Below are 24,087 nucleotides of genomic sequence, written 5' to 3'. Positions count from 1 at the left end.
GTTGATTACTGCCAAAAACATATGTGTTTGTGTGTTTGCGTGGGTGGGGGATGGGTGCTTTTAGCTCATCCCCTTTGCATTTGTGTTAATGAAAGCTTTGGTGGAGAGCCAAACCATAACAATGGTGTTTTTCTGCTGATATGTCCCATTAGTGCAGCATTCTCTTGGACCTTTAATGTACTGTACAATGAACAGGTCTAAACTGTGTAATTAAGCAGCTGCATGTGCAGACTGCACTGAGGCAGAGCGTCTGGCTTTTCTTCTCTCTTTTTAGACTTCCTGGAGGAGGAGGAGGGCGCAGACCCAGAGGAAGACTCAGTCAACTCCAACAGTCACCCAATTAGAAAGACAAGAAATTCCAGCCTGACGCACCAGCTTTCAAGGTCCTGGTTTAGCACAGCCTCCACCAGGATCAACCGCTTAAGATGGGACTCGAAAGGCCACGCCCCGAGCCAGGAAGGTCCCTCTATACAACTCAGACGGAAACGACCTGGGAGGAAGCCTAAGCAAGAATACAGAGGGAGAGAGGATGGATCCAATATGAGCACTCAGGCAAAAGCACAGGAGAAAGAGGAGATAAAAAAGAGAAAAGTGAAACCACTGAGGTTCAGCAATGCCACTGGAACACAGCATGGGGCTGTGAATAAGAACAGAAAGAGTAAGGAAGAGGAAGATGACCCACAAATGATTCACTCCCATGGCCGTTCTTTAATGTGGACTGCCCTCAGCCCTGTGCATCATGGTAATAATGTTATTCCTCTAAGAATGGGTAAAACTCCAAAAATTTCACACCAGTCCCCTCTCCATGCTTTAGCTAATCACATTCTAGGCAATGTGGTACATCCTGCATCCCATGTCTTGGAGATCAATCAAGAGAAAGAGATTAAGATGAATAAAATGTACATCACTAGACACCACCCACCAAAAAGTAAGCCAAGGGAGATGCCAAGGCCCCCTGTGGAGGTATTCCCTGGGGTTTTCCTGTATCAAACTGGAAGAGGCAAGAAACTTGTGGACCTCAGTTCAAGAAGTAAGTCAGTGAAAAGACACAGCATGACCCCTCTCTTTTGGGCTAGTTACCCCCTGGCAACTCATGAACTACCAACTCAGCAAATCTCGCTAAAGCGCAGCTATCCACTGCTAACCACCAGACAGGAACCAAAGGTCTCTCCTTCACACTCATTCAAAATAAGTCACTCTGCCTCCATATCAGATCCTATCAGCCCGTCACCACAAAGCCAAGATGAGACAGACCCACTGGGTGCAAACGTGTCCGAGAACAACCTACCTGTGGCAACAGGCACCACGAAGGCCTCAGGAGCGGCTGAAGATGAGTCATTGCAAATGAGGGCCGCTGAACCAGAGGAGGGCGGAGCCTCAGAGTACAGCTACGAGGAGACGGAGCCACAGCCAGGCTGGGCCGAGGAGGCCATTGACTGGCAGCGGACCTTCACTGTCAACCCCGTGGATTTTGAGCTGCTCCGGTCAGACTGGAACGACCTGAGGTGCAATGTGTCCGGGAACCTGCAGCTGCCAGAGAATGAGGCGGTGGACGTGCTCTCACAGTACATAGACAAACTAAATGAGCACAATGGAGGGTGAGTTTGCTTGTTTGAATCCCAAAGTGAAGAGGACAAGCAATAAAAAAAATCTTCATAGCTCTGTGCTGCAATATTATATGGAGAGTATGTCACATCAATAAAAAAAAATGTAAGGGAAGGTGCGTGGTGGTATTCACTGATACATCAGTTTTACACTCTCACAATCTTTCTCTATCTGTCTTTGTGTCTTGCCCTCTCTCACTCCATCAGAATCTACACACTCCTCCGTATTGTGAATGTAGAGAAGCGCAGAGACTCAGCACGGGGGAGCCGGTATCTGGTGGAGCTGGAGCTGATGGAGGAGGGGAAGCGAGTCGTGCGCCTGTCCGAGTACGTCTACCTCCTCCTGCACCACAGCCGGCTGGACAACAGCATGGGGAGCAGGGAGGGCGCCACTGCTTTCGCACCCCCTGTGCCATCCAGAGCCCTGACCCGCGGCATCTCCAGCACCCAGCCTCGGGCCCCCACACCCTTCAGGAGCCCCTGGGCTAAGCCCTTGCTCTGCCAACCCGCCATGCTACAGTGGAGACCTGATGTCATGGTGCACTTTGTAGTTCCAGGTACTGTATCGCCAACCCTCCTCCTGATGAGTTACCTTCCTGTGTAGTTCAGGAGCAAAGATATCTGATATATGGCAAACATATATATTTTATATTATAGTGAAACATCACTCCCAGTTTTACAGTGCCCTGAATAAAGGAAAGAAATGTCATCCCATTGATATGCGAGGACTAAGGTTCACACTCAGCCCTAATTAGGATTTACATCATCCCACAAGACTTCCTGATGCCATTTGTGATTCGAGGGGGCTGTGCTCTGTGTCTGTGGCAGTGAAGAACCAGGCCCGCTGGGTTCAGCAGTTCATAGCCGACATGGAGGTCCTGCACCGGGAGACCAGGGATGAGAACTTCAGTGTGATCATCGTGGACTTCGAGAGTGACGACATGGATGTGGAACAGGCCCTAAGGGAGAGCATGGTGCCCAGGTGAGTGGTTGAGCACTCTGGCCTACTTTCGGCAGCCTGCAGGTGCTTGTGGGCCTGCTCAGGCCCTGCCTCGAGCAAGCTCGCATGGGACTCATTCCATGCTGAGAACCAATTTGTCATGCACCGAGGTTAGCACCTGCAAGCAAGACCTGGCCTCATATGGTATTAAGGACATTCCTTATGTCAAGCTCTACTTTCAGATGAGTTGTGATTTCAGTAGTGTGGAGACTCCTGTTTTGGTCCGATATCCTGGTAGCTATGCATCTGTGTGTGTGCAGGTATGAGTACCTGAGACGAGAAGGAAACTTTGAGAGATCCTCTGGATTACAGATGGGGGTGGATGCCATAGAGGCAAGTGCATAGAAAAGTGGGATGTTCCTTCATATGATCAGCTGCTTTATGGCATTTGAACGGTTCTGATTTAAGCGGCTCTGCCTGCACTCCTCAGGACAGCCACAGTATCGTGTTCCTGTGTGATCTGCACATTCACTTCCCCTTGAGCATCCTGGAGAGTATAAGGAAGCACTGTGTGGCGGGCAAGCTTGCCTTCGCACCCATCGTCATGAGGCTGGACTGCGGGAGCTCACCTCTGCAGCCCAACGGTCTACATGTGCTCTCTAGACCATGGCCTAATCCACACCTCAGTTCTCCTCAGCAGGTTTTTGCTCTGTTCCAGCTTCTCGTGCACATGGCCATGTAATCATGGAATTCATTAACATGCCAAGGCATGCTGGGAGCTGGAAGAGAATTTTTTTTTTTCAAAAACCTGATCTATCTATGGGTGCCTGAGGGCTGGATTGTGAACCCCTGTTCTAAATTACTTGTACACATTACATCCACTCTACATGGACACACACACGCACAACATCACAGCTGCAGGACAGGCAGTTAATAATCTTGTCTTCCTTTTTTCCAATTACAGGATACTGGGAGGTTAATGGCTTTGGCCTGTTTGGTATTTATAAATCAGACTTTGATAAGATTGGCGGGATGAACACAGAAGAGTTTAAGGACCGCTGGGGAGGAGAGGACTGGGAGTTCCTGGACAGGTAATGCATAAACAAAACAACAAACAAACACAAAGAATACTTTTCTCATTCATATACCAAACATTATTTTAGGTAAAGAAAGATGTCATATGGACTTTATTCAAAATGGGTTCAAGTTTATGTGGCTGTGTTCACCTGCATGCTAGATTGTGGACTGCAGTATACCAGGCCACTCAAAGCAGACTCACCAGAAAACATCCAGAATCATCTCCCCTTCTGCCTCTCTCACCTCCTCTGCTCTTTACTTCCAGGGTTCTGCAGAACGGTCTGGAGGTGGAGAGACTGAGACTACGAAACTTCTATCACTTCTACCACTCCAAACGGGGCATGTGGAATAGTCCCATAAAGAAGCCAACACAAGGCTAGCCAGTAGGGGGCACTGCTGTTGCAGCCGAGTCCCTGAGCTTCCTGGAAGCTTTGCTGAGAGTTCCGAAGTGCAGCCCGTTGGTCTTGCACACTGTGTCTCCCAACGTGGATAAACTGTGGCAGGAAGGAGATGGGCATTTTAAAGCTGAATTTCTACTGGTCAACGTAAATCAAGTACTTTTTTGTCCCCATAATATTTAGGGGCCTTGAAAAGTGCCAAACATAGCAGCACACAGCAGAACTTGCACAAGTTCTGGAGTTTATAAATATTGTGGATATTTTTGTTCTGTTTTTAAGCAATAGAGTCCTCAGGTATGATAGTGTTTTGGTAAATGGGTTGATGTGTACACAGCTGATATAAAGAAATCTTAAATGGTGCTTTATAAATGAGGACAAAGAAGAAGTCCGATATACTACAGTGTGTTATCTTTCTGCCTCTCTTTCTTTTTCTCCTTTTCTTTCTCAAAATTAGTGAATGACTTTTACATAAAATAAATATGTGGTTTGTACTTCCAAAATGTTAAGCTGTGCTCTTAAATCAGTTTGAACTGAACTGAATTGATCATTAGAAGTAATGAATTATTGTTTCTACATAAGGAAGTTGAGTGAAAAAAAAAGTGGTCACGAAGGCCATATTTAAAGGATAATTTCTGTGAAATTGCTTGTAGAATTTAAATATGTAAGTTTATCTCATTTTCTTTCATTTTCTTATTTTCAAGAATAAATGGAGGAGTTACTCGAATACGTTTGTTCCGTTACCTCCGGGCATGTTGCATCAACCCACAAGAGGGCTCTCGCACTCAGCGCGAAGTACGGATTTTGATACTGTAAACTGTAAACTGACTTCTCACATTTATGGAAACGTAACATTGTCTATAATTCCTCTCATTTCCTATTAAATCATAATTATCGTGATGTTAAGGCGCACTGAAAGGCAACTTGTTTCGTTTTGTCGCATGCCCTTAAGAGCGCGCACGCTGCACGGGTCCGATTGGCGGAGAGTCGCCGTCAGCTGACTGGTCGACAAACTTTCTAGCTGGTCCGTAGGACCAGCTTCACAAAACGCTCGGCTGTGAGCTCGGACGCTGGATTGACCGTTAAGAAAAGGAGATGGACATGCGTTAAGGTCATACAAAGTGATTAATGTCATTAATACTTTTGTGTTTTCGGACTGCCACAGGAATCTAGCCTCTTCTACCTGAATCGGACAATATCTGCTTGAAATGGCAGCCCTGAATAGTGTTAACATTAAGACTTTGGAAGATTTGACTTTGGACTCGGGCTATGGAGCAGGAGACTCTTACAGGTCATTAAGTCTGTCTTCATCGAAGTCCAACTCTCATGTCATCTCTTTTCCAAACCGGGGCAACTGGTGGCAGTACTCCGGTTCTATGAACAGCAGGAATGACAGCTGGGACACTGTTAACACAGTTTTACCGGAGGATCTTGAGGAAATTTTCTCCAAATGTCCAAGACTGCCCGATCTGGAGGAGATTCCTTGGACAGACGACGAAGTTGACTTTGTGCTGCGAAAAGCTGCAGGCGAAGGTGTACCTTTTACAAAAGAATTTGTGCGAAGATTCTCTGCATTATTAGGCCGAGCTCTGCTGCGGATAGGTAGAGAAGCTCAGCGCTTGAGCGTCTTGCATTGCAGGTGCACTCGCTTTGAAGTGCAGAGTGCGATCAGACTCGTGATGAGCTGGGCGCTCGCCGAGAGCTGCGTAACGGCCACGGTGAAGGCCATCTCGCTGTACAGTATGAGCTCCGGGGAGGTATTGCGGAAAAGCAAGTCCTCTCGCTGCAGGCTCACCCTCTCCGTGGGCCGCTTCTTCAGATGGATGGTGGACACTCGAATAGCGGTGCGCATTCACGAACACGCGGCCATCTGTCTGGCCTCTAGCATGGAGAATCTTGTGGAAGAGATTGCTGGCAGGGTGCTGTTGACCCACGGGTGCATCATCGGGTGCCCAGTCCCAGCAGATGCACTAGAGGGGGTCGTCAACAATGACGCTGAGCTTTACGGCCTCCTGCAAAACTACGAGCACCTCATTTGCGGGAAAAACGCCAATGGTGAGAAAACCAATGAAATGCAGTTACAAATATAGTTCCATCTTATTACGACATCGGGAATCTCAGGGGTTTTTTTTCCTGGGTGGTTGCACTGAGTAAGTATGATCATCTCTTGTTCTGCTGGCAGGTCCGTGGAATCAGTAAAATAGTAATTACCTGTTTCAGATTTATCTTTATTCAAGAAAGAACATGTTCAGCTTCTCAAAACTGCAGAACCTACCACAGACTAAATTGTTATGCCTGTCAAGTGAAGACGCCTTGATGTGACTCGTCTGATGTGTTGAAACAATACACTAGACATGGGGGGAAAAAAAAGTTGACATGTCCTTAGTAAGGGTAACATGTCTTAGAAAATGATGTTAAAAAGATTGTGTCAAAAGTAATGCTTAGATGAATGTAGAAATGTTCACAACATAATTAGCAGTTTGTTCTCATAGATGATGAGGACAGTAAAAAAAAAGGAAAAAAAGTGATGTATTCCATCCAGTCAGAATGTGTACTGGTTTCTGCCAGTTCCAGTTATTACAGTTGAGGTGCTAACTTTGGCAGCAGTAACTTTATGCCATAGTTAGCCTTATGTAGCCTTATGACACTGTTCTTCTACAACTCCTACAACAACATTGTGAGTCCATGGATTCTTCTCTCTCTCTCTCTCTCTCTCTCTCTCTCTCTCTCTCTCTCTCTCTCTCTCTCTCTCTCTCTCTCTTTCTTTCTCTCTTTCGTTCTGTGTGTGTGTTTAACATGGTCTTTCTCATGTTTCTCATATCCTGCCAATCTCACTGATTGGATACTACCTCATACACTGCAGTTAGACTGTGACATTTTCAGTGTCTCACGAAAGTGGCCAAAAGTGCATTGTCCCATGGCAGAATAGGCAGAAATCAGTAAGAGTGAGAGAGCCTCGTGTGCAGAAGAATGGAAATCCCTAACACACTCTCCTTTCTGATCTGGTTTCAATCAGGAATGGGCCTCTGTCAGGCTGGCCTATGTAAAACTGCTCTGTTTTACTGCTTTATAAGAAAAGCTGGATGCACAACAGGGGAATGAAATTCCAGCATTTGTTCACCCATCCTGTTGAAGAGGTGTATGGATTATACAAAACAAAGGCAGGTACCTGTAAGGGGGCATACACTTTTCCATATTGTTCATTGAATGAGAGAAGCATTCAGTGGCACTCTGTAGTTGGTACCGGGTGCATTTAACGTAATGTAGAAGTCCCTCTGAGGACCTGCAGCACTGAGAAGTGTATGCTTAACCGGATCGGCACCCACACTCGCTCCTGCTGTGATCCAACATTACAGATCAGTCATGCAGCACTGTTCTCACCACCCACCCCCCACCGCCCCAAAGGTAAAGCACAGTTGTAGACCTTTCCAAAAGCAAGGTTTCTGGTCTAAAAGCAATCAGATGAAGGAAGATACATGCAAAAGGTCCAAGTTGGGGTGATGACACTCTCTTTTAAACGCCATCATGTATCTTTAATGTGAGTTTTACTTTCACACGTCTGCATAATTAATGACAAACATATCAGTTGCTGGTGTTTTTTTTTTGGATTGGTTATTGGGTGGGAGAGTGGAACTGGTTTGAGTGGTGATGGGGAACAGAAACAGACATGGACATGGCTGGCACCCTCACTTCCACACAAAAGCAGCTCTCTCATATGCCAAACAGACCCACATCTGGAAGTCTTTAAGACCCAAATGACCTCCTCGACTCCAACAGCAGAGCGGCCCCATTTTCTATTGTATGTGCCTTACTGCAGGCTTGTCCATTCATTTCTTTTTATTTGTTTACATGTATATTGCCTTTTCTCCCAACTCACTCCTATGAGAGGAGCAGGAGGTTGTGTGTTTTCACAATAGGAGTAAAGGCCAGAAAAGTTGTTACATGCTTAGTTATGTGATTTTCAAGATTACTCAACACAGATCCTAGCCACACTTTTCTATGACTTCCACACTAAAATCCAAATGTTTGCCATATATAACATACAGTCTAGGTGCTGCTTCAGCACTTCCTCCTTGGAGCTTTTAAAGTCAGCATTTAAGAACTGCTTTCATTGCCTCCATATGGATTTACATGGCTTGGGAAAGTTTGAGAAATTACGGTAGCACTGTGGCCAGCGATAGGGGAAAATCCCATCTGAAACTATATTCAACCCACCACCAGTTGGCAGCATGACAAATAAGATTTTCAAAACAAGGAACTCCCTCAAAACAGGGAGTCTGCCCAAAGGAGAGGATGGAGGGAGATGTGGCCTTAAACCCGCTGAAGACTAAGGTTCATCTGTTTTATTTGTTTTCTTTGCCCTCCACTTTTTCAGTAATATTCTAGTTGGAAATCTGATTAATGTAATAGCACAACCTGAGCTAACTGCTTGAGAATCCAAGCATACAAGACGAGAGCTCTGGGAGAGCGCCTCCATGTCTAATTGTAGGAAGAAGTGGGTTGCAATCATGACTGCGACAGGCCCTCACCGGAAATGTTCGATAGTATCTGAGCTCCTTACAGTTTGGATGGTATCAGCGATGTCAATTGGAAACACTGTGTGGGAATAAGCGTGCCCCGTGGCAGGGGCCCAGAGGATTTCCCGCATCCTGGGCAAAGAAAAGCCGGAATCCATGTGGATAAACGGTGCGCTTTTGCCCCTCTATTTGGCAGTAATGTCAGACAGGCTGTTAGAGGAGAGCTGGGAAAATGAGAGGTTACAGGTGCAACACGTTTCACATTAGAACCCATGGATTTGATTGGTTCAGTGGGGTCTACAGTAGTGGGAACCAGGATCCACTGTGTGTGTTGAGCCTCGCAATCATCATTGCTTAATTACCCTCATAAAGTGTTCCACCCACACAGTCTAGTTGCTCTGAGCTTCACTACAAAGCAAATAAATTAGAGCATTACCATGGCAGGAGCACTTAGGAACCAAATGAATGCGTACAATCTAAAATTGCCTTTGAAGACCTTCTCTTAATTTGAGCATTTTTGTGGCTACTTTAAGTCTGTGTAGAGAATACAGTGTACATACAAAACAATGCCAACCCACACTTAGATGGATTACCAGCGATTTATCAGATACTCAGTCTTGCACATTCTTTTGTTTAGTTAAACCATTTCATCCTAGGTCAATATTTTGTAATAACCCTTGTTATTGTCTGGTAGCCGCAGAACACCATTATAAACAATACTTCAGGTATGTTCTTCAGAACATTAGGTTCAGTACTATCAGCTGTCTTAAGCAAGCTCTGAGGCTTCTGAAGGTTGAGGAATAGGCAGAGCCTGCAGTGACAGCTGTCCTGTCTGCCATTGACCTTCCCCAGTTCCCAGTGAGCCCAGCTGGAAATTTATGACACCTGGTCTGGAGAGGTGTGACTGAACACAAATGTAGGCTTCCCTTATATGGAGGAGGCACTATTTTTGTGCACATATCACCTGTAAAGGAATGCGTCACCTTTGCCAGTGAGGGGTGGCTCCACACCTGCACAGTGACTCAGCTGTTTTGTGAACACAGGATTGAAGTGCCATGTCTGACTGGTGTCCTTTGTGTGTACAGATCTGGGGAATCTTCTGCACTAGCATTATTGGGTGCACTGCTACAGATCACAACGAACATGGATATTTTATTAATCACCAGGGCTGAAACACCTTAAAACTACAATCAGGAAATTGTGTACAATCATTATCATTTTCCTCTTGTGACTTGAAATGGTCTGAAATAGTTAATAAAAAAGAGCAGACCCCCATCCCCAAGACCTACTCTGTTCATTTGGTATTCTACTTTGTTAATTTGTATTCTACTAAAAATCATGGATAAGTAATTCACCATAGGCTGTTATGTTCTGTGCCTCGCTAATTAAGACTACAAATCCCAAACCCTGAGCACTACAGCAAACACCTTAGAACAGCAGTCTCTCCTTTTTTTTTTTTACTTGGCACACACAGGGGAGTAGCACTTAAATGACTTCCTCTATTTCTTAACAGCTAATAAAACCTAAATTGGGTGTTAAGCAGCCCACTGAGGGAATCAGTCAAGCTTAAGTTATTCCCCACCTCCCAGTGCCGCTGTAAAAAGTAGGTTGAAGTGTAGCCAACTTTTATTTCTTCCTTATTTGCATGTGAATCATGATTGGGTCATCATGATTGGATTTGAGAGTTTGAGGGTTGAATCGAGCCTACTGAGCATTATTACCTCAGTGGGTAATAATGATGTTTGCGTGTAAACTTTGACCAGCTGGGCATAAAAAGGACTGGTCCAGAAACCAAAGATAATGGCCACCAAACCAAAGGGGGATCTGTTCTTAAAAACTAATAAAAGGCTGTACACGCATGTCACATAGTTATGCACTTCAGATTAATGTAGCAAATGCATTTAAAATAATTTAGCAGTTTTTTTTTTGTGAACGTATCATGTCTTACATAATCTAACATTGACTGGATTTTAGTGCGACACAATATTTTTGCATAAATGTGTCTTTAATCAGTTACATGGGTCATTAATACATGAATTACATGTCATTATTTATTTAGGGGTGTTCATTTATGTTCAGCTTTGAACCCTTTCCATTGCCCCTGGGTTAGCTTTGGATGACTGATGATAGAATTTTCTCTCTCTGTAACAACTGTAAAGAGAAACCCCCAAACCTTGATTAATATTTTAGACTGACAAGCTTAATCACATTAAACTATTTCTCTGTGACAGCCCCTGTTAGCCAGCGAGAACATGACGAACAGCCTTAGACTAATTATATTATCATTATGGAGAGATTCTGCCTGCTCTTTAAGCCCCAGATCAGGAAATCCACTTCTGAACCATGACATGCTATGACAAATTGTTACCAAAATGCTTTAAAATCGAAGTGTCCATCTCACTGGAAGGCGACTCGCATGTTCAGATGCGCAGCTGGATGATAGTGGGGATTGATGGGAATGGTGCTGAACCTGGGGATGCATCTCTGACACTCTTCTGCTTTTCCCATCTACTCCTTGAACTGGGCTCAGTGAGCATGGGTTGGCCGGGATGCCTGAGTGCCTCTGCCAACTTGGTGGTCACAATCACTCCCTCTTTCGGGTTTTGCCCATGCGGTTGCAAGATGAGGGCATGCCCTCTAATCCCAACTTTTATGTCTGTCACAAGCTGCATTTTAAAGGGGCTGTGGAAAATAGCATGCTAATAGATTGTTTTGAGCCCTTTGCACTTGATGGACAGAGAACATCTGAGAAATTAATGCACTGTTAATTCCTGAGAGAGGGTATTCTGCTGATACTGCTCTATGTGTGTGCATAGGTGTCTGCCACTCAGAAGCAAGATGAAAATCTGTATTATCCCCATGGGGCCATGGTCATGGGTGTGGGCAAAACCATTTTTAAAAATAATTTTAGCAAGTATGTTACCTCCTTGTTAAGAAATAGTGTAAAACACATCACTGGTCACAATTCAGCTATGCTAATGCCTGGCAAGTGAAGTCATCAGGCTCTCTCTCATTAAGGCGCCAGCTAGGAATGTAAACACACTACGTATCTTTTAACAAGACAATAACAATACATATTTTTTTATTGAGACAATAATGTTAATTTTACCAACTGTTGGAAAATTTTGGACGCTAAGGTTTTATTTCAGAGAGTCTACCATATTTAGGTATGTAGATGTGGAAAAGAATGAAAAAGGAATGGAAGGGAAAAAGCAAATAAAACTCTTATAAATCATTAACAAAGGACAGAGGAACATTCATCCTTTTTGACTATAGTTGTAAGCTCAAAGCTCTTCTGGCTCCTGGCAAGGGAACGCATTAGATCTAAGGTACCTGCAATCACTCAGGCACTGATTGGTTGCCTGGAGAAACGAGCACTCGTCTGTATGTATATAGACCAAGCTGGCGCTCCTCTCCTTCCACGCCTTGAGGTCACAGTGCAACCTATGTATTCTTACAGCAAATGCTCTCAAAACAGAGGGGCTGTTTGACCTCTATCTCCACGGCACACTCACACCATTGTTGCCTAGCCACAATAGTGCTGCTATGGCACCACGATACACGCTGACTGACTTCCTGTTTCAGTGTTCCTTAAGAGAGGGAAGTGGGTTGATGGGTTGATCACTCAAATTTGAGCAAATTAAAGTGGCTGCACTTGGTATATTTGAGGGGAGTTTCTTTTAGCCATTATTCAATGAAAAGAAGTGTTTTTTTATGCAATCTGTGAAATCCAAATAAAGGATTAGCAGAAAAACTTTCTCTCAAAACAAACATATCATCTGGAATCTAAATATAACAGTTGGAATTATAATAAAGCAACCTGCCTGAACTGAGATGAATTCTATTTGAAGCTGTGGCTTAAACTGGGGGTTTGACTTTGAAACAGAGATTGTGATTACAAAAACAGGGATTGCAGAGTTCTAGCTCAGCCACTTGTACCTCTAGAAAAAAAATAGTAACTGGGTCACTGTCACTTTGCATGTTTGTCACAGCTGACATATTCTAACAAATTTATCAGCGGTGGATAGAGTTCTCAGGCAGAAGTGTACTGTTACTTTGAAAACATGAAGAGTCCTCATCCAGGACTCTACTCAGACAGGAGTGGTGGAGCAGGCCATGCTATCTGTGGGGGAGTGCGGTGCTGACTGATACGAAATAATCAGGACAGGCTGAACTGTTCCAAGTGCTGCATCGGCTGAACTTTTACTGGAAAACCGAAAAAAGTTTCATTCCAATTCCAAACGTTTCATTCCAATTATCTTAAGTAAAAGTACAGTCATTTCTTTTCATTAATTTAAAAACCATCCTGAGAAATCTGGAAATAATATAAAAGTCCTGAATGCAAAACTCATTCACAGTAAGTATAAAGAATGCTTTTGCAAATGTTTTTTTTTTAAAATTATTTCCTTAAATCATTTTAAAAAAAGATGCTCAATAACAGATCAGAAGAAAGGTTGAGGTTGGAAATGGAAATGGCAACTCAGGGTGACTTCTATTCATGGAATGTTTTTCAGACACACCTGTTACAAAATGAATTACTGAAGCTCCCCTCTTCAAAGAAATGGCCCACACATTTGCCACTGGTTCTCTCTCATGTTGAGTTTAAGACCTCTGTACTGGCTACTGGCCTTTTTCTCAAAATGAAGTGGAAACAAATACATAATATGCCTCGACAGCCATCCAAAATGAGTTTTTTCTGTTGCGTAATGTTATATGCAAACACACCTGGCCAAGCATTGCTTATTGGTATTGCTTGTATCAAGTACAGTTGAGCTCGATTCTGTGGGATTTTCATTCTTTGCTATGGTATGGTAGATTTAATATTTGTATTAATTTGTTTTAATATGTATTACACATAAGTGGTTTCTCTGGTGCATTGCTGCCTCTCCTCAACTCCTATCCGCAGCTTAACCCCTGGGCTGACCTGAGACACTAATATGAATTTCCCAGCCTCACATCAGTGGTGCATGTGATTTGTAGTTATAAGTCAAACAGTCTGCCAAGTTCAACCTAAACCCTGCCTGCCCCTTCTCATAAAAGCAGCACACATGCATCCTTCCACATGTGTGTGTGTCTGTGTGTGTGTATGCGCATGCGCACTTGTGTGGTGAGGGGTATGTGTGTGGTGCAGTGTGTGGGGGTGGGTGTTATTGCACACGTGCGGGCGTGCACATTTGGGTGTGCTTGTGGCTGTGTTATGACGCACATATTAGCCCCAGGGCTGCCAGTGCAGACAAGCTTGGTCGTGGGAAAAGGAAGGGGTTGGATGCCCTTGTGCTGTATGGGTTTGTGTGTCTCGTTCCACACCCAATGGAGGGGTTTGGGCGTGTGGGCATACGGTATGGCCAGCTGCACAACACACCCTGTGGCTGGTGGTCATGCAGCCGGGTCTGTAGACCAAACTCCACAGCCCCATACAGTAGAAAGCTGTGCTAGATCTGAGGTTGCTCTAAAAATGTTCATGCTATATATTTTCACCTGGGCCGTTTTAGGTAATGACCATAATGTGTGGCACATGTGATATGAAAAACAGCTGGAACAGTCTGCCTCTGGTGCCTGTGGAGACACAGACCAGCGAGTATAACTAGGCCAACCTTGATTTCCACCAAAGCAATCATATTTTATAGATCATGTGCAATATGTTGAAAGTAGAGATGACTTCAATTCTTCATATTCTGTTCTTTTGCATCTTCGTAATTGATGCTTTGGTCAAGAGACTGATTGATACGTCTTGCTGTGGTCTGATTATGACCGTTGCTCTGGTCAGTCAGGCCGGTCACTGTCATGTTGGGTGACAGGTGAGCAGATGCTCAACTGAGCAAATGCTGCTAAAGCACCAAGCACAGCTGAGGGTAAGCCAGGCCCCCACACTTTATACCCTTGCACAGACTGTATTTGTGTTTGCTCAAAGAGTACTTCCTACCGAAGTAAAAACATGTTAAAACATTCCTTCTTAAAAAAGGGAATATATCAAATGACTAACATCTGGATAAAAGTTTTGAGCAATACCAAGTGTATGTATGAGGCCTGAGTATGTGTGCCTGGATGGATGGCCAATCATTTACCTTGAGTAAGAAAACAAACCCATCGCTTCCTCCCTCATTTGATCCATATACGATACCCAGTAAAACAGACGTCTTGGAGAGAAGGGACGGATTTTGAATCATGTGTTAAACTGGAAGCACAAAAGTCCTCCCCAACTTGGAGCTGAACATCGGTGATAAATCACAGATCCCCTCATTGTTTTGTTCTGATTATGCTTTATCCCCTGTGCTCTGCAAACCAGCATTAGCCGAGCATCCCAGAGCCGTTGGTGCTAGTCAGTCTTTACCCTAAGTGTCCCTAATCAAGCTCTGCGAGTCAGACTAAACCATTTCCACCACTCCAGACCTTTGTTCACTATACATTAAGGAGCAATATGCTTGATTGTGGTAAACGTAGCATGCATGATTATTTGAAGGAAGCGGTAGGGCACGGTGGTAAGAGTGGGCGAACGAACGGAGAGGGAGGGTCATGCAGAGGAGCGGAATGTACTTGGACTCCCTGAGGAGTCCTTTCAGTTCTTCTCCTTATCTATAATAGAGCTAAACTGGCAAGAGGCCGTGACGCAGTGTTGTAATAGCATGCTGCATCGCTCTGCTAACTGGTAATAACATCTGGACGACAAACCCATGGTGCCCGCTAATGATCTCGGCCCACAGTTGTTGAACACAGTTCCGTTCCCTGTACAAACAAACACATTGCGCGACTGTTGTAATGCCATCCCTCTTAGATGCAATTATATATGTCTACATTGCAAATAACGAGAAAGAAGCTAGACAGAAAGTTTTGTCTAGCTTCCCTCTCATTATTTGCAATGTAGACATATGTAATTGCACCTAAAAGCCTATGTAGTAATTCCAATAATGGAATAGCTGTGTGTGTGCTTCAACTCTTCCTAAAATAGTAATTTTCTTATTTTGTGGGGTTGTTTTTTCATCTTATCTGATTTAAACCCTCTGTTGTGTGCAGGCGAGCTCTCCCTGCCCACACACTTCAGTCCATATGCAGAGGGCCCAGTCCCAGGGGCAGAGAGCAGAGAGGAGGCCTGTGCCGAGCTGGAGCTTCGCACCCTGGAGCAGGCCTTGCTGGCCACCTGCGTGGGAAGCATCTTGGAGCTCAGTGAGTTCAGCTGACACCTGAGGACCCCCCCCCCAACAATCTATAGCTTAAACTTACACTCGTAGTTTCTCACCAATCTTTTTTGTACAGAAAATGACTCAGTTGTTAAGGTACTCGACCAGTAATCAGCAGGTTGCTAGTTCAAGCCCAACGACTGCAAAGTTGCCACTGTTGGGCCCTTGAGCAAGACCCTTAACCCTCAATTGCTCAAGCTGTGTTCAGTAATAACTGTAAGTTTTTTTGGACAGAACCATCAGTGAAATGCTGTAATTGTGAAAGGAAAGCCTACAAAAGTACTGAAAATCAATAGCAATAGGTGCTTTTAGTGTTTCATGGTTTCATTTATTTCACCACTACATAATGACCATTGCTGGTTCAAAAAGAGGCTGCCATTGTGTTCTCTGTGTCATTGTTCCTCATGGGTAGCCTGGCAGCTCCGTTTCAGCAGGTGTGGTCAGGCTGTGAACAGTTTGTTTACATATCAGCCGGCACGGCTCGGGGGGGGGATGGAGTTTGCTGCGGCTCGGCCTTGCCCTGGGAGACCCTCCCCCTAGAGAGATCTGGAACACTCCTGCAGTTGTGTTCCTGCTACAACAGCATCCTCTGTTTGGTCTTCAGGCATACAAAGTGCCTCCTTTGTGCCTTGTGATTGACAAAGACCTGCAGAATAACAACCAAACTCAAAGCCTGTGAAATGAAAAGCAGGTCTTTGTGGACTACCTAATGGAGATTTTTCATCCATGCTCATGTTAATATTGTAATTGACGCATTTACCCAGTGGCACCGTTAGGCTAGGGGCACATGGATTCCAGGTTATGTACGCCCTACAATAATGCCAATACTTAACCCATCAAACCTGAGCATAAAACTGAGGGGACTGGATACATCTAAAGCTCATATCATTCCCTCAGTAGTAGATCAGTGTCATGCTCAAATGGCTTCTGCTTCCATGGTTTCCAATGTGATTCTTTCTCCATGTGCAGAGCAGTGGCCACCTCTCCTGCTCCTGGCTTCTCTAATGATGAACCCAGGCCCCGAGGAGTGAGCTTCTGGCTTCCATGTCCATCTGCTCCACATCCTCCTGGGAATAACCCAGATTTCTACCTGGATTTCTACCTTTCTATCCGTGGAAGCAAAGCTGGCAGCATTGATTTAATGTTCTGTCCAGGCTATGTCTTTGAGCAGCTCAGAGTCGGCTCATGTTTCTACCTATTGCAGGAATGGGATTTTTAAAATATGTATCTCTTGTTGTCACTTAGTAGAAAGATTTGAATGAGCAGATGGTTTCTGTGTTACATCAGCCAAGCAGTTTAATCATGAGGTCTTTAAAGATAATATATTGCCTGTTTCAAGTGTCTTCTTTCAAAGTCTATAAAGGCCACATTTATCACATCTCACATTATAGAAAAAAGTTGCAAATATGCAGATGATGCACAAGGTATGTTACACTGTATGTTATGCTGAAGTCTAAATGTATGTTCTTTTAGAGTCTAAATATACACTATATATGGAGTCAATGTATCATTCTGAAGTTCACATATATGCTCCTGGAGTCTAAATGTATGAAGCTGAATTGTTTGCACCTCCTCAGGTGACCTGGTGGCACGTGCAATGCACCACATGCAGCGGCTGGTCTCGGGGGGGCGTGTGCTCAGCCTGGGCCGCCCCAGCCACAGACAGCCCCTCTCCTGGTCTCCCGACGCCCTCCACACCCTGTACTACTTCCTGCACAGCCCACAAATGGAATCCCTGGAGAACCCCAACCTGGAGCCCCCCAGGATGGCCCTCAGCAAGGAGAGGTGGGTGACGGCACAGGAAGTGACCCACTAAGCAGCAGGTCTCCTTCATCTGCTAAAGGCACCCCCTGTGTGAATGGGTTTTCTGCTGTAACTCTGCATCATTCATGAATTGAAAAGGGGCTTTCTAAATCCGCCTGTTCCAGGCTCTAACTCTAAAGCCATCAAGTGTGGAGACGCATTTGGCTAAACTTTTTGTCCTTGCAATTCTGTTGGCAGAAGTCATATTTGTATTGCTTTGTGAAATATATTCTCTTAGCATTTGGTAAAATGTACATAATGCAGCTTTCATTGGGGTTTCATAGGGATTCCATTCTTGTTATGATACTGTACTTGTGGAGTGTGTGTTGGAAATTTTCTCCCCACGGAATGAGCATGTGGAAATTTGTGAATGCCAATGACATTAACAGGTGGAATCATTTATGCTGATCTTCCCAGAGTGCAGTGCACACAGTAGCTGCCTTCCTGGCTGGCTTTAGGAGGAAGGAAATTTCAACTTTTTTTCATGAAGTCTAAAATCAACGTATTTCTTTGGATTTCACTGGGATCAAGTCTTTGATCGAGGTCACAAGTAATTGAGATTTACTCAGCTGTTTACTTGGCCCACTGTCTATCCTGGCAAAAGCATTAGGCTTGTTTGTGCTGAACAGGAGCAGGGCTGAGTCAGGCAGGTGGTCAGGCCAACCTGTGGCAGTCAAGATAATTCCATCTCCAGGTCTAATGGCTCCTTCATCACTGTCCACAGCCCCCTACCAGGGGGCCATATATATGTGTGTGCATTGGTGTGTCTTCAGGAAAACCCACACTTCTTTCCACTTATTTCCTAGCCACTTCACTTGTCACATCATTAGATTGCAGTGCAGCAGAGCAAAGTCTCATTTATAAGGAAAGCATGAAATAATGGAGGAATCCGCTGCCCCCTGCAGGCCATTCCCATTACTGCCGCCTCTAATGGAGTGGATGCGTGTGGCGATAGTTCATGCTGAGCACCGACGGAGCTTGCTGGTGGACAGTGATGATGTGAGGCAGACAGCCAGACTGCTGCTCCCTGGACTGGACTGCGAACCCAGACAGCTGAAGTAAGGACCTTTCGGGGTGACAGTCTGTTACTTAGAAAGTTACTGTATGGGTGCTTTCAAAACATCTCTTTTCCTTTTTCTCTCTCTCCATCCCTCTCTCTCTCTCTCTCTTCTTAGGCCAGAGTGCTGTTTCAGCTCTTTTAAGCGTCTGGACTCTAAGTCTGCCTCAGAGAAGTTCCACCTGGACCTGGGCTTTCGCATGCTCAACTGCGGACGCACTGATCTGATTGGTCAGGCTGTCCAGCTCCTGGGTCCAGATGGGGTTAACACTTTGGATGACCAGGTCAGGGCCATTCCAACTAGCTCTTGGGTCTTTTTTGCTAGGGTTTGGCATTAAATAAGCATAGTGTATTATTTAATAATAATATATATGATTATATTAACATTAGAATAATTTATATACAGTTGGTAAAATGATACAGTATTAATACCATATAGTGATATTGTATAATATCATATTCCTCAGAAGAAGCAAACTTGCTGTAGCAAACCTGAAATTGTAGGTTCTGATGTAACCCATTCAATTTAACTGGGCCTATGTGACATTTAAACGGAGTTCCAAGGACATCCCTTGGTCCCTGCTCGCTCAGCTCTGCAGTGTAGCCCGACTGTGTGTAACTGCTCACTTGTGTGTCTGGGGATTTAGGGCATGACTCCTCTGATGTATGCCTGCTCTGCGGGGGACGAGGCCCTGGTCCACATGCTCATCCAGGCCGGAGCCGACCTGGACATAGCCGTAAGTGCTCACTACACGTGGACTACATAGAGAGTATGGCTTTGATTACCTAGAAGCTGGGTTACATCCAGCCAGAACGTTAGGGGTAGAATACAGCATTATTAATCGTTACTTTCTTAGTGAAAGGGTAACTAAACTAAACTTAACAATGGTTAACTAAACAATGGTTTTTAAGTTAGCCTCTAAGTGAAGAAGGATTTTCTGGCTCCCGCTTGCAGGTTCCAGGCTGCTCTCCGAAGCACCCCTCAGTTCACCCTGACAGTCGCCACAGGGTGGCGCTTACCTTTGCTGTGCTATATGGACATATATCTGTTGTACAGGTGGGCTGAAAATCTACTGTAACTTTAGTAGTACATTTTAAATTTATTATTATTATTTGTTTTTTTGTTGTTGTTTGTTTTTTTCTATTTTTATTCTATTTTTCTATTCTATTCTATATTAGATTTTTTAAAATTTTGTGAAGTTTATGTCAGCAAATGTAATTGGTTGCTGGAAACTAATGTCGTATGCTACAGAACAAATACTGCAATTAAATAAGGGTCGCATCCTTTCAGCTGCTGCTGGACATGGGTGCAGATGTGGAAGGCTGCACTATAAAGAATGGACACCAGGGGGCAGGGGAAAGCCCCCTCCAACTGGCATCTGCTGCAGGTACATAGAGAAGAAAACAACACCGTAGTAATCATAGATAAGATCACTGAATGTAGTTTCTAAAGTGTTCTGATTAAACCAGGCAATATGTAAAATGTAATGCATCCATTTCACCAAGGGTGAAAGAAGATGTGTGCGTGTGTGTTTGTGTGTGTGTGTGTGTTTAGGGAATTATGAGATGGTAAGCCTGCTGCTGTCACGTGGTGCCGACCCCATGCTCCCTGCGCACAGTGGGAGCTCGCTGTCATCATCACTGTATGAAAACATGAGCTGTTTCAGTCATGCTGCAGCACATGGCCACAGGTAGAGTAACAGGCCACACGCAGTTAGTCCTGCTGAAACTACATACATAACAAAGGCAGTCTGTACTATTACTGCTCACGCATCTAGTAAAACGCAGAAGTCACGGCCACGGTAGACTTTGACTGAAATGGAACCCTCCTCCCTCATTCATATTTTGCTATATGGAATCATACTATTTCCTGTATTATTTTTTTATTAGTGATAAGAAGATCAGCTATCAGCCATCACACAAACAAATCATCATAAACATTAAATAGTTAGCATTACCAAGATAATCCCTCTAAAAGTAGCGCTATTATTATTAATGTATTCAATGGTCAGAAATAGCCATAGATGTGTTTCTCCTCGTTTCAGAAAGCAGATTTATCAGGCTATTTTGGCCTGCCATCATAACTAGGTGAAATGGTATGAGATGGCTAATGTTCTGTTCTGTTAGCTGTTGCTTAGTAACAAGAGATTGACAATGCATTCCACTATGATTTTCACTAGATATTATGAGTGAATCTTGTAGTAGTTCCCTGCAGATAGAGATCATTTTTGAAGCTATGCTTTTCAGTGTAGGCAAACCATTAACATACTAATTAAGTTGAGGACTAGGCTCAGGATTTCACCACAAATCCCATAATGCTTTGTGCTGAGATGCCATTGTTGCATTGAGTGCTGTTGTATGCTCCTGCAGGAACGTGTTGAGGAAGCTGCTGACCCAGCCACACAGGCTGCAGGAGGACGTTCTCTCTCTGGAAGAGATCCTGGCTGAGGGGGTGGAGGAGGAGCCAGGGTCACCGGGGAAGGAGGGGCCTTGGCCTGTCTCTACCCCCAGAGAAGGAGCAACCCCGTGCCTCTCCAGGGCCCGCAGCCGAGCCCTGCAGGAGGCCAGCCTTCACAGCGCCGAGCACGGCTATCTGGACGTCAGCATGGAGCTCCGAGCGCTCGGTACATGCTGACAGATAACAGAGAAAGCCTTTAGGCAATGGATTGCTTCCAACATGCTACAAAGTGCTCTAATCTTTCCCATCAGCACTATGTTTGCTTTTCTTTCTACCAGTGCTGTTTCCAAACATCATGGAACACTGTTATTTTCCATCTAAAATATTGTTTTTTTTCCATCTAAAATATTGCTGACTGACAAGCAAGAGTTTAACCTGCAGTCCATCTTTGTGTGTGTTTATGTGTTTGTTTTAGGTGTGCCATGGAGGCTGCACGTTTGGCTGGAGTCTGTGCGTGCTGCACACCACCAGTCCAGGGCTGAGCTCCTGCTCTCCCTCCTGAAGGACTTCATCTCCGTGTGGGAGGAGAAAATCCGCGAGGAGCTGGTCTCTGATGGCCTGCCCCTGCTGTTCTCCATCCTCAGAACCACCAAGGTGGAGATTAAACCTAAACCTGGACTAAATCATAACATCATTGTTGTTCTATACAAAATAATTTCATGACCAGATACCCTTTTTTACTCTGCAGTCAAATTAATCCTATACTGTAGACACCAGCATCCATGTGAACAGCTGTGTCAGGCTTACCTGTGTCCATGTTCCCCAGAGTAAAGAGATCCGTGAACAGCTGGGAGCCATCTGTAGCCTCTGCTACGGCTCCGCTGCCCCGCCTCCTATTCCCACGGCAACGGACACTCCTGCAGCTCAGCTGGGTAATGTGCTGCACCTCATCTGCAGTTTACCAGCTGGGTCAAACATGCCCTGCTCAATCCCAGAATGCATGTCATTTAGAATTACAGTCACGTCGCCAACCATGAGGTCAAAGGTACTTGGCAGCAGAAGTCAGCAAATGTCACAGATGCCACTGTCGGTTTCAACAGATGCCCATTTCCTGAATAACTCGGAGATGTCAGATGTGACGTTCCTGGTAGAGGGAAGGCTGTTCTACGCACACAGGGTCCTTCTCATGTCTGTCTCACAGAGGTTAGCAACGGGAACAGGCTTCATGACCCATGACAATACGGCGGTGATGATGCAGAGCTCCACTCTGACATGTCTGCCTCTCTGTCCTCACTAAGGTTCAAAGACCTGCTCAGCTTTCATTGGTCTAATGGAACATCAAACCACAATATAATTGAAATTACAGATATCAAGCACAACACTTTTCAGGTAATTGTTCATGCCTCAGGCACTCAGAGCATGAAACAATACAGCAAGTCTGCTAGATGATATGAGCCTATGGCTTCCTAGAATATCACCCCAAAATTATATCAGAGTCTGTATAAACTGAAGGCACAAAATCCTGTGTTATGTCAGATGCTGATGGCTCACCTGTATGGTGGAGCACCACCAAGTTCAGATGTGTCTGTCTCTGATATTTTAGAGGTAAGAGACCCTTCATCAAATAAGCCTGCATGCAGAATGTTCTCCTCAGGATGTTTCCTATGACACAAGAAAAGCTTTGTTTAGATTTTTAAATGCAAAGTACCTCATACACCTGGCTTGTAATTCACTCACGTTTAACATAAGTTGCCGCAGGGGGCCACTGTTAGCAGTGAACTAGTTTTGGTGCTTCGCATCATTGACACTGTGTCCTTGTTAGTAGTATATGTCCAATCAATGCACTTGGACCCAAGTATGATAAAGCGGTCAAGTGTTTAATTTCCAGCTCCTCCTAGTGGCCCATGCCTTCCAACTCAGCACTCTTAAGAGGCGATGCGAAATCCACTGCTCAGAAAGAATGACTGTCCGCAACGCTCTCCCCATCTACCACGCAGCCAAGGTGAGATCATACAGACCCCTTACACCCACAAAACCAGACATCCACCAGAAATCTGGACGCCCATCACTGCTTGAGTCTGACCTCTGATTGTGGCTTTTGCCGGCTGCATTTGGTTGACAGGCAGGCGATGCGGCCGAGCTGGTGACCTTCTGTGAGGGCTTCGTCCTGCAGAACATGGGCGAGGTGCTGCAGCAAGACTCAGAGGAGCTGCTGGCGTCTGCATGCACCCCCACCCAGGAGCCAGATACCCTGCATGGCCTGCAGGTGGTGCTGGCCTCCCGGATCCGCTCCTTCTGCAGCCCAGCCACGATTTGAAGATCCTGGAATGGCATGGAGGAGCTGTTGATGGACAGCCTGGGTGGAAATGGGCCACAGGGGCGCCCCCTTTTGACTGACATTTGCACAGGTTGTTGAGTCAGCTCTGCATGTCTGTTAGTTGGTGAGCGGCAGACTTAGAGCATGTAGTTGTTTTAAGATGGATTGCGTCCAAGTCACCAAGACATATATACCTCTAGGTGGTCTCTTGGAGAATACATTCAGATATGGATTGACAAGAAAACAGACCACATGCCTATGCAGTGGAGCGATGCGTTGTCAATAAAGGAGAGTGCAGTGATATGGTCATAGTAAACTGTAACTGTAAAGTTCAGAGTGAACTGAGCAATAGCTCATTTATATATCGAGAGCTTTTTTCCTAGGACAGCACATGCACATACCACTTACATACAGGGAGATGTAAGATCAGTGTTGTAGCAGTAGTGCCTTCTAGTGGGCAAAAGCCAAACACAGTAGCAATGTGAGTAAAAAAAAAAATTGTGGAAAAAAAATGTTTTTTTAAAAACACTAACTTGTACATAATTTTGTATACATTCATACATCTGTCTATTTTAGTGTCTAAATATGTTTCTGACGTATTACACAAAGGGCTAAGCTGGAACATTGGGACCGTTTTAAACTAAATTATTCGATTTGACATTTCTCTGTTCTGCTAGTCTTTTTAAATTAATCTAAATGTAAACCTACAGTTAAAACAAAAAATGTCAGTGCAGTAAATAAACATAGTGCTGGATTTGCATTCATGCCATGTCATGCTTTCAAGAGTGTGAGATACACATACCC

At 44.7% G+C, this 24,087-nt stretch overlaps 2 protein-coding genes across 3 annotated transcripts in view; both read left to right on the top strand.

The window, feature by feature from the left end:
• b4galnt4b (beta-1,4-N-acetyl-galactosaminyl transferase 4b) overlaps nt 1–4,928 on the top strand; it is a 52,097-nt gene extending 47,169 nt beyond the window's left edge. For both annotated transcript variants that reach the window (XM_027013797.2, XM_027013796.2), the window contains exons 15-21: nt 275–1,598; nt 1,812–2,161; nt 2,433–2,586; nt 2,865–2,937; nt 3,035–3,188; nt 3,509–3,635; nt 3,887–4,928. In XM_027013797.2, coding sequence (XP_026869598.2) covers nt 275–1,598; nt 1,812–2,161; nt 2,433–2,586; nt 2,865–2,937; nt 3,035–3,188; nt 3,509–3,635; nt 3,887–4,001 — 2,297 coding nt within the window. In that variant the 3' untranslated portion in view covers nt 4,002–4,928. The remainder of the gene's footprint in view (nt 1–274; nt 1,599–1,811; nt 2,162–2,432; nt 2,587–2,864; nt 2,938–3,034; nt 3,189–3,508; nt 3,636–3,886) is intronic.
• Nucleotides 4,929–4,991: 63 nt separating this feature from the next.
• Nucleotides 4,992–24,043, top strand: abtb2a (ankyrin repeat and BTB (POZ) domain containing 2a). Its single transcript, XM_027013798.2, has 17 exons — nt 4,992–6,071; nt 15,545–15,694; nt 17,286–17,493; nt 18,417–18,569; nt 18,687–18,852; nt 19,216–19,305; nt 19,524–19,625; nt 19,860–19,956; nt 20,124–20,259; nt 20,939–21,192; nt 21,442–21,620; nt 21,793–21,898; nt 22,067–22,169; nt 22,265–22,355; nt 22,503–22,571; nt 22,855–22,968; nt 23,089–24,043. The coding sequence occupies exons 1-17, from the start codon at nt 5,225–5,227 to the stop codon at nt 23,281–23,283; spliced, it is 3,060 nt and encodes a 1,019-aa protein (XP_026869599.2). The 5' UTR covers nt 4,992–5,224; the 3' UTR covers nt 23,284–24,043.
• The last annotated feature ends 44 nt before the right edge of the window (nt 24,044–24,087 follow it).

The sequence above is a fragment of the Electrophorus electricus genome, chromosome 21 (genome assembly GCF_013358815.1).
Source record: "Electrophorus electricus isolate fEleEle1 chromosome 21, fEleEle1.pri, whole genome shotgun sequence".
In the NCBI taxonomy this organism is placed as follows: Eukaryota; Metazoa; Chordata; class Actinopteri; order Gymnotiformes; family Gymnotidae; genus Electrophorus; species Electrophorus electricus.
This window is presented reverse-complemented; position numbering and strand designations above follow the sequence as displayed.

Coding starts and splice junctions, on each gene's coding strand:
- abtb2a (XM_027013798.2), top strand. CDS start 5,225: ATGGCAGCCCTGAATAGTGTTAACATTAAGACTTTGGAAGATTTGACT. Junction 21,621..21,792: donor CCATCCTCAGAACCACCAAG/GTGGAGATTAAA, acceptor CATGTTCCCCAG/AGTAAAGAGATCCGTGAACA. Junction 22,170..22,264: donor CTCATGTCTGTCTCACAGAG/GTTAGCAACGGG, acceptor GTCCTCACTAAG/GTTCAAAGACCTGCTCAGCT.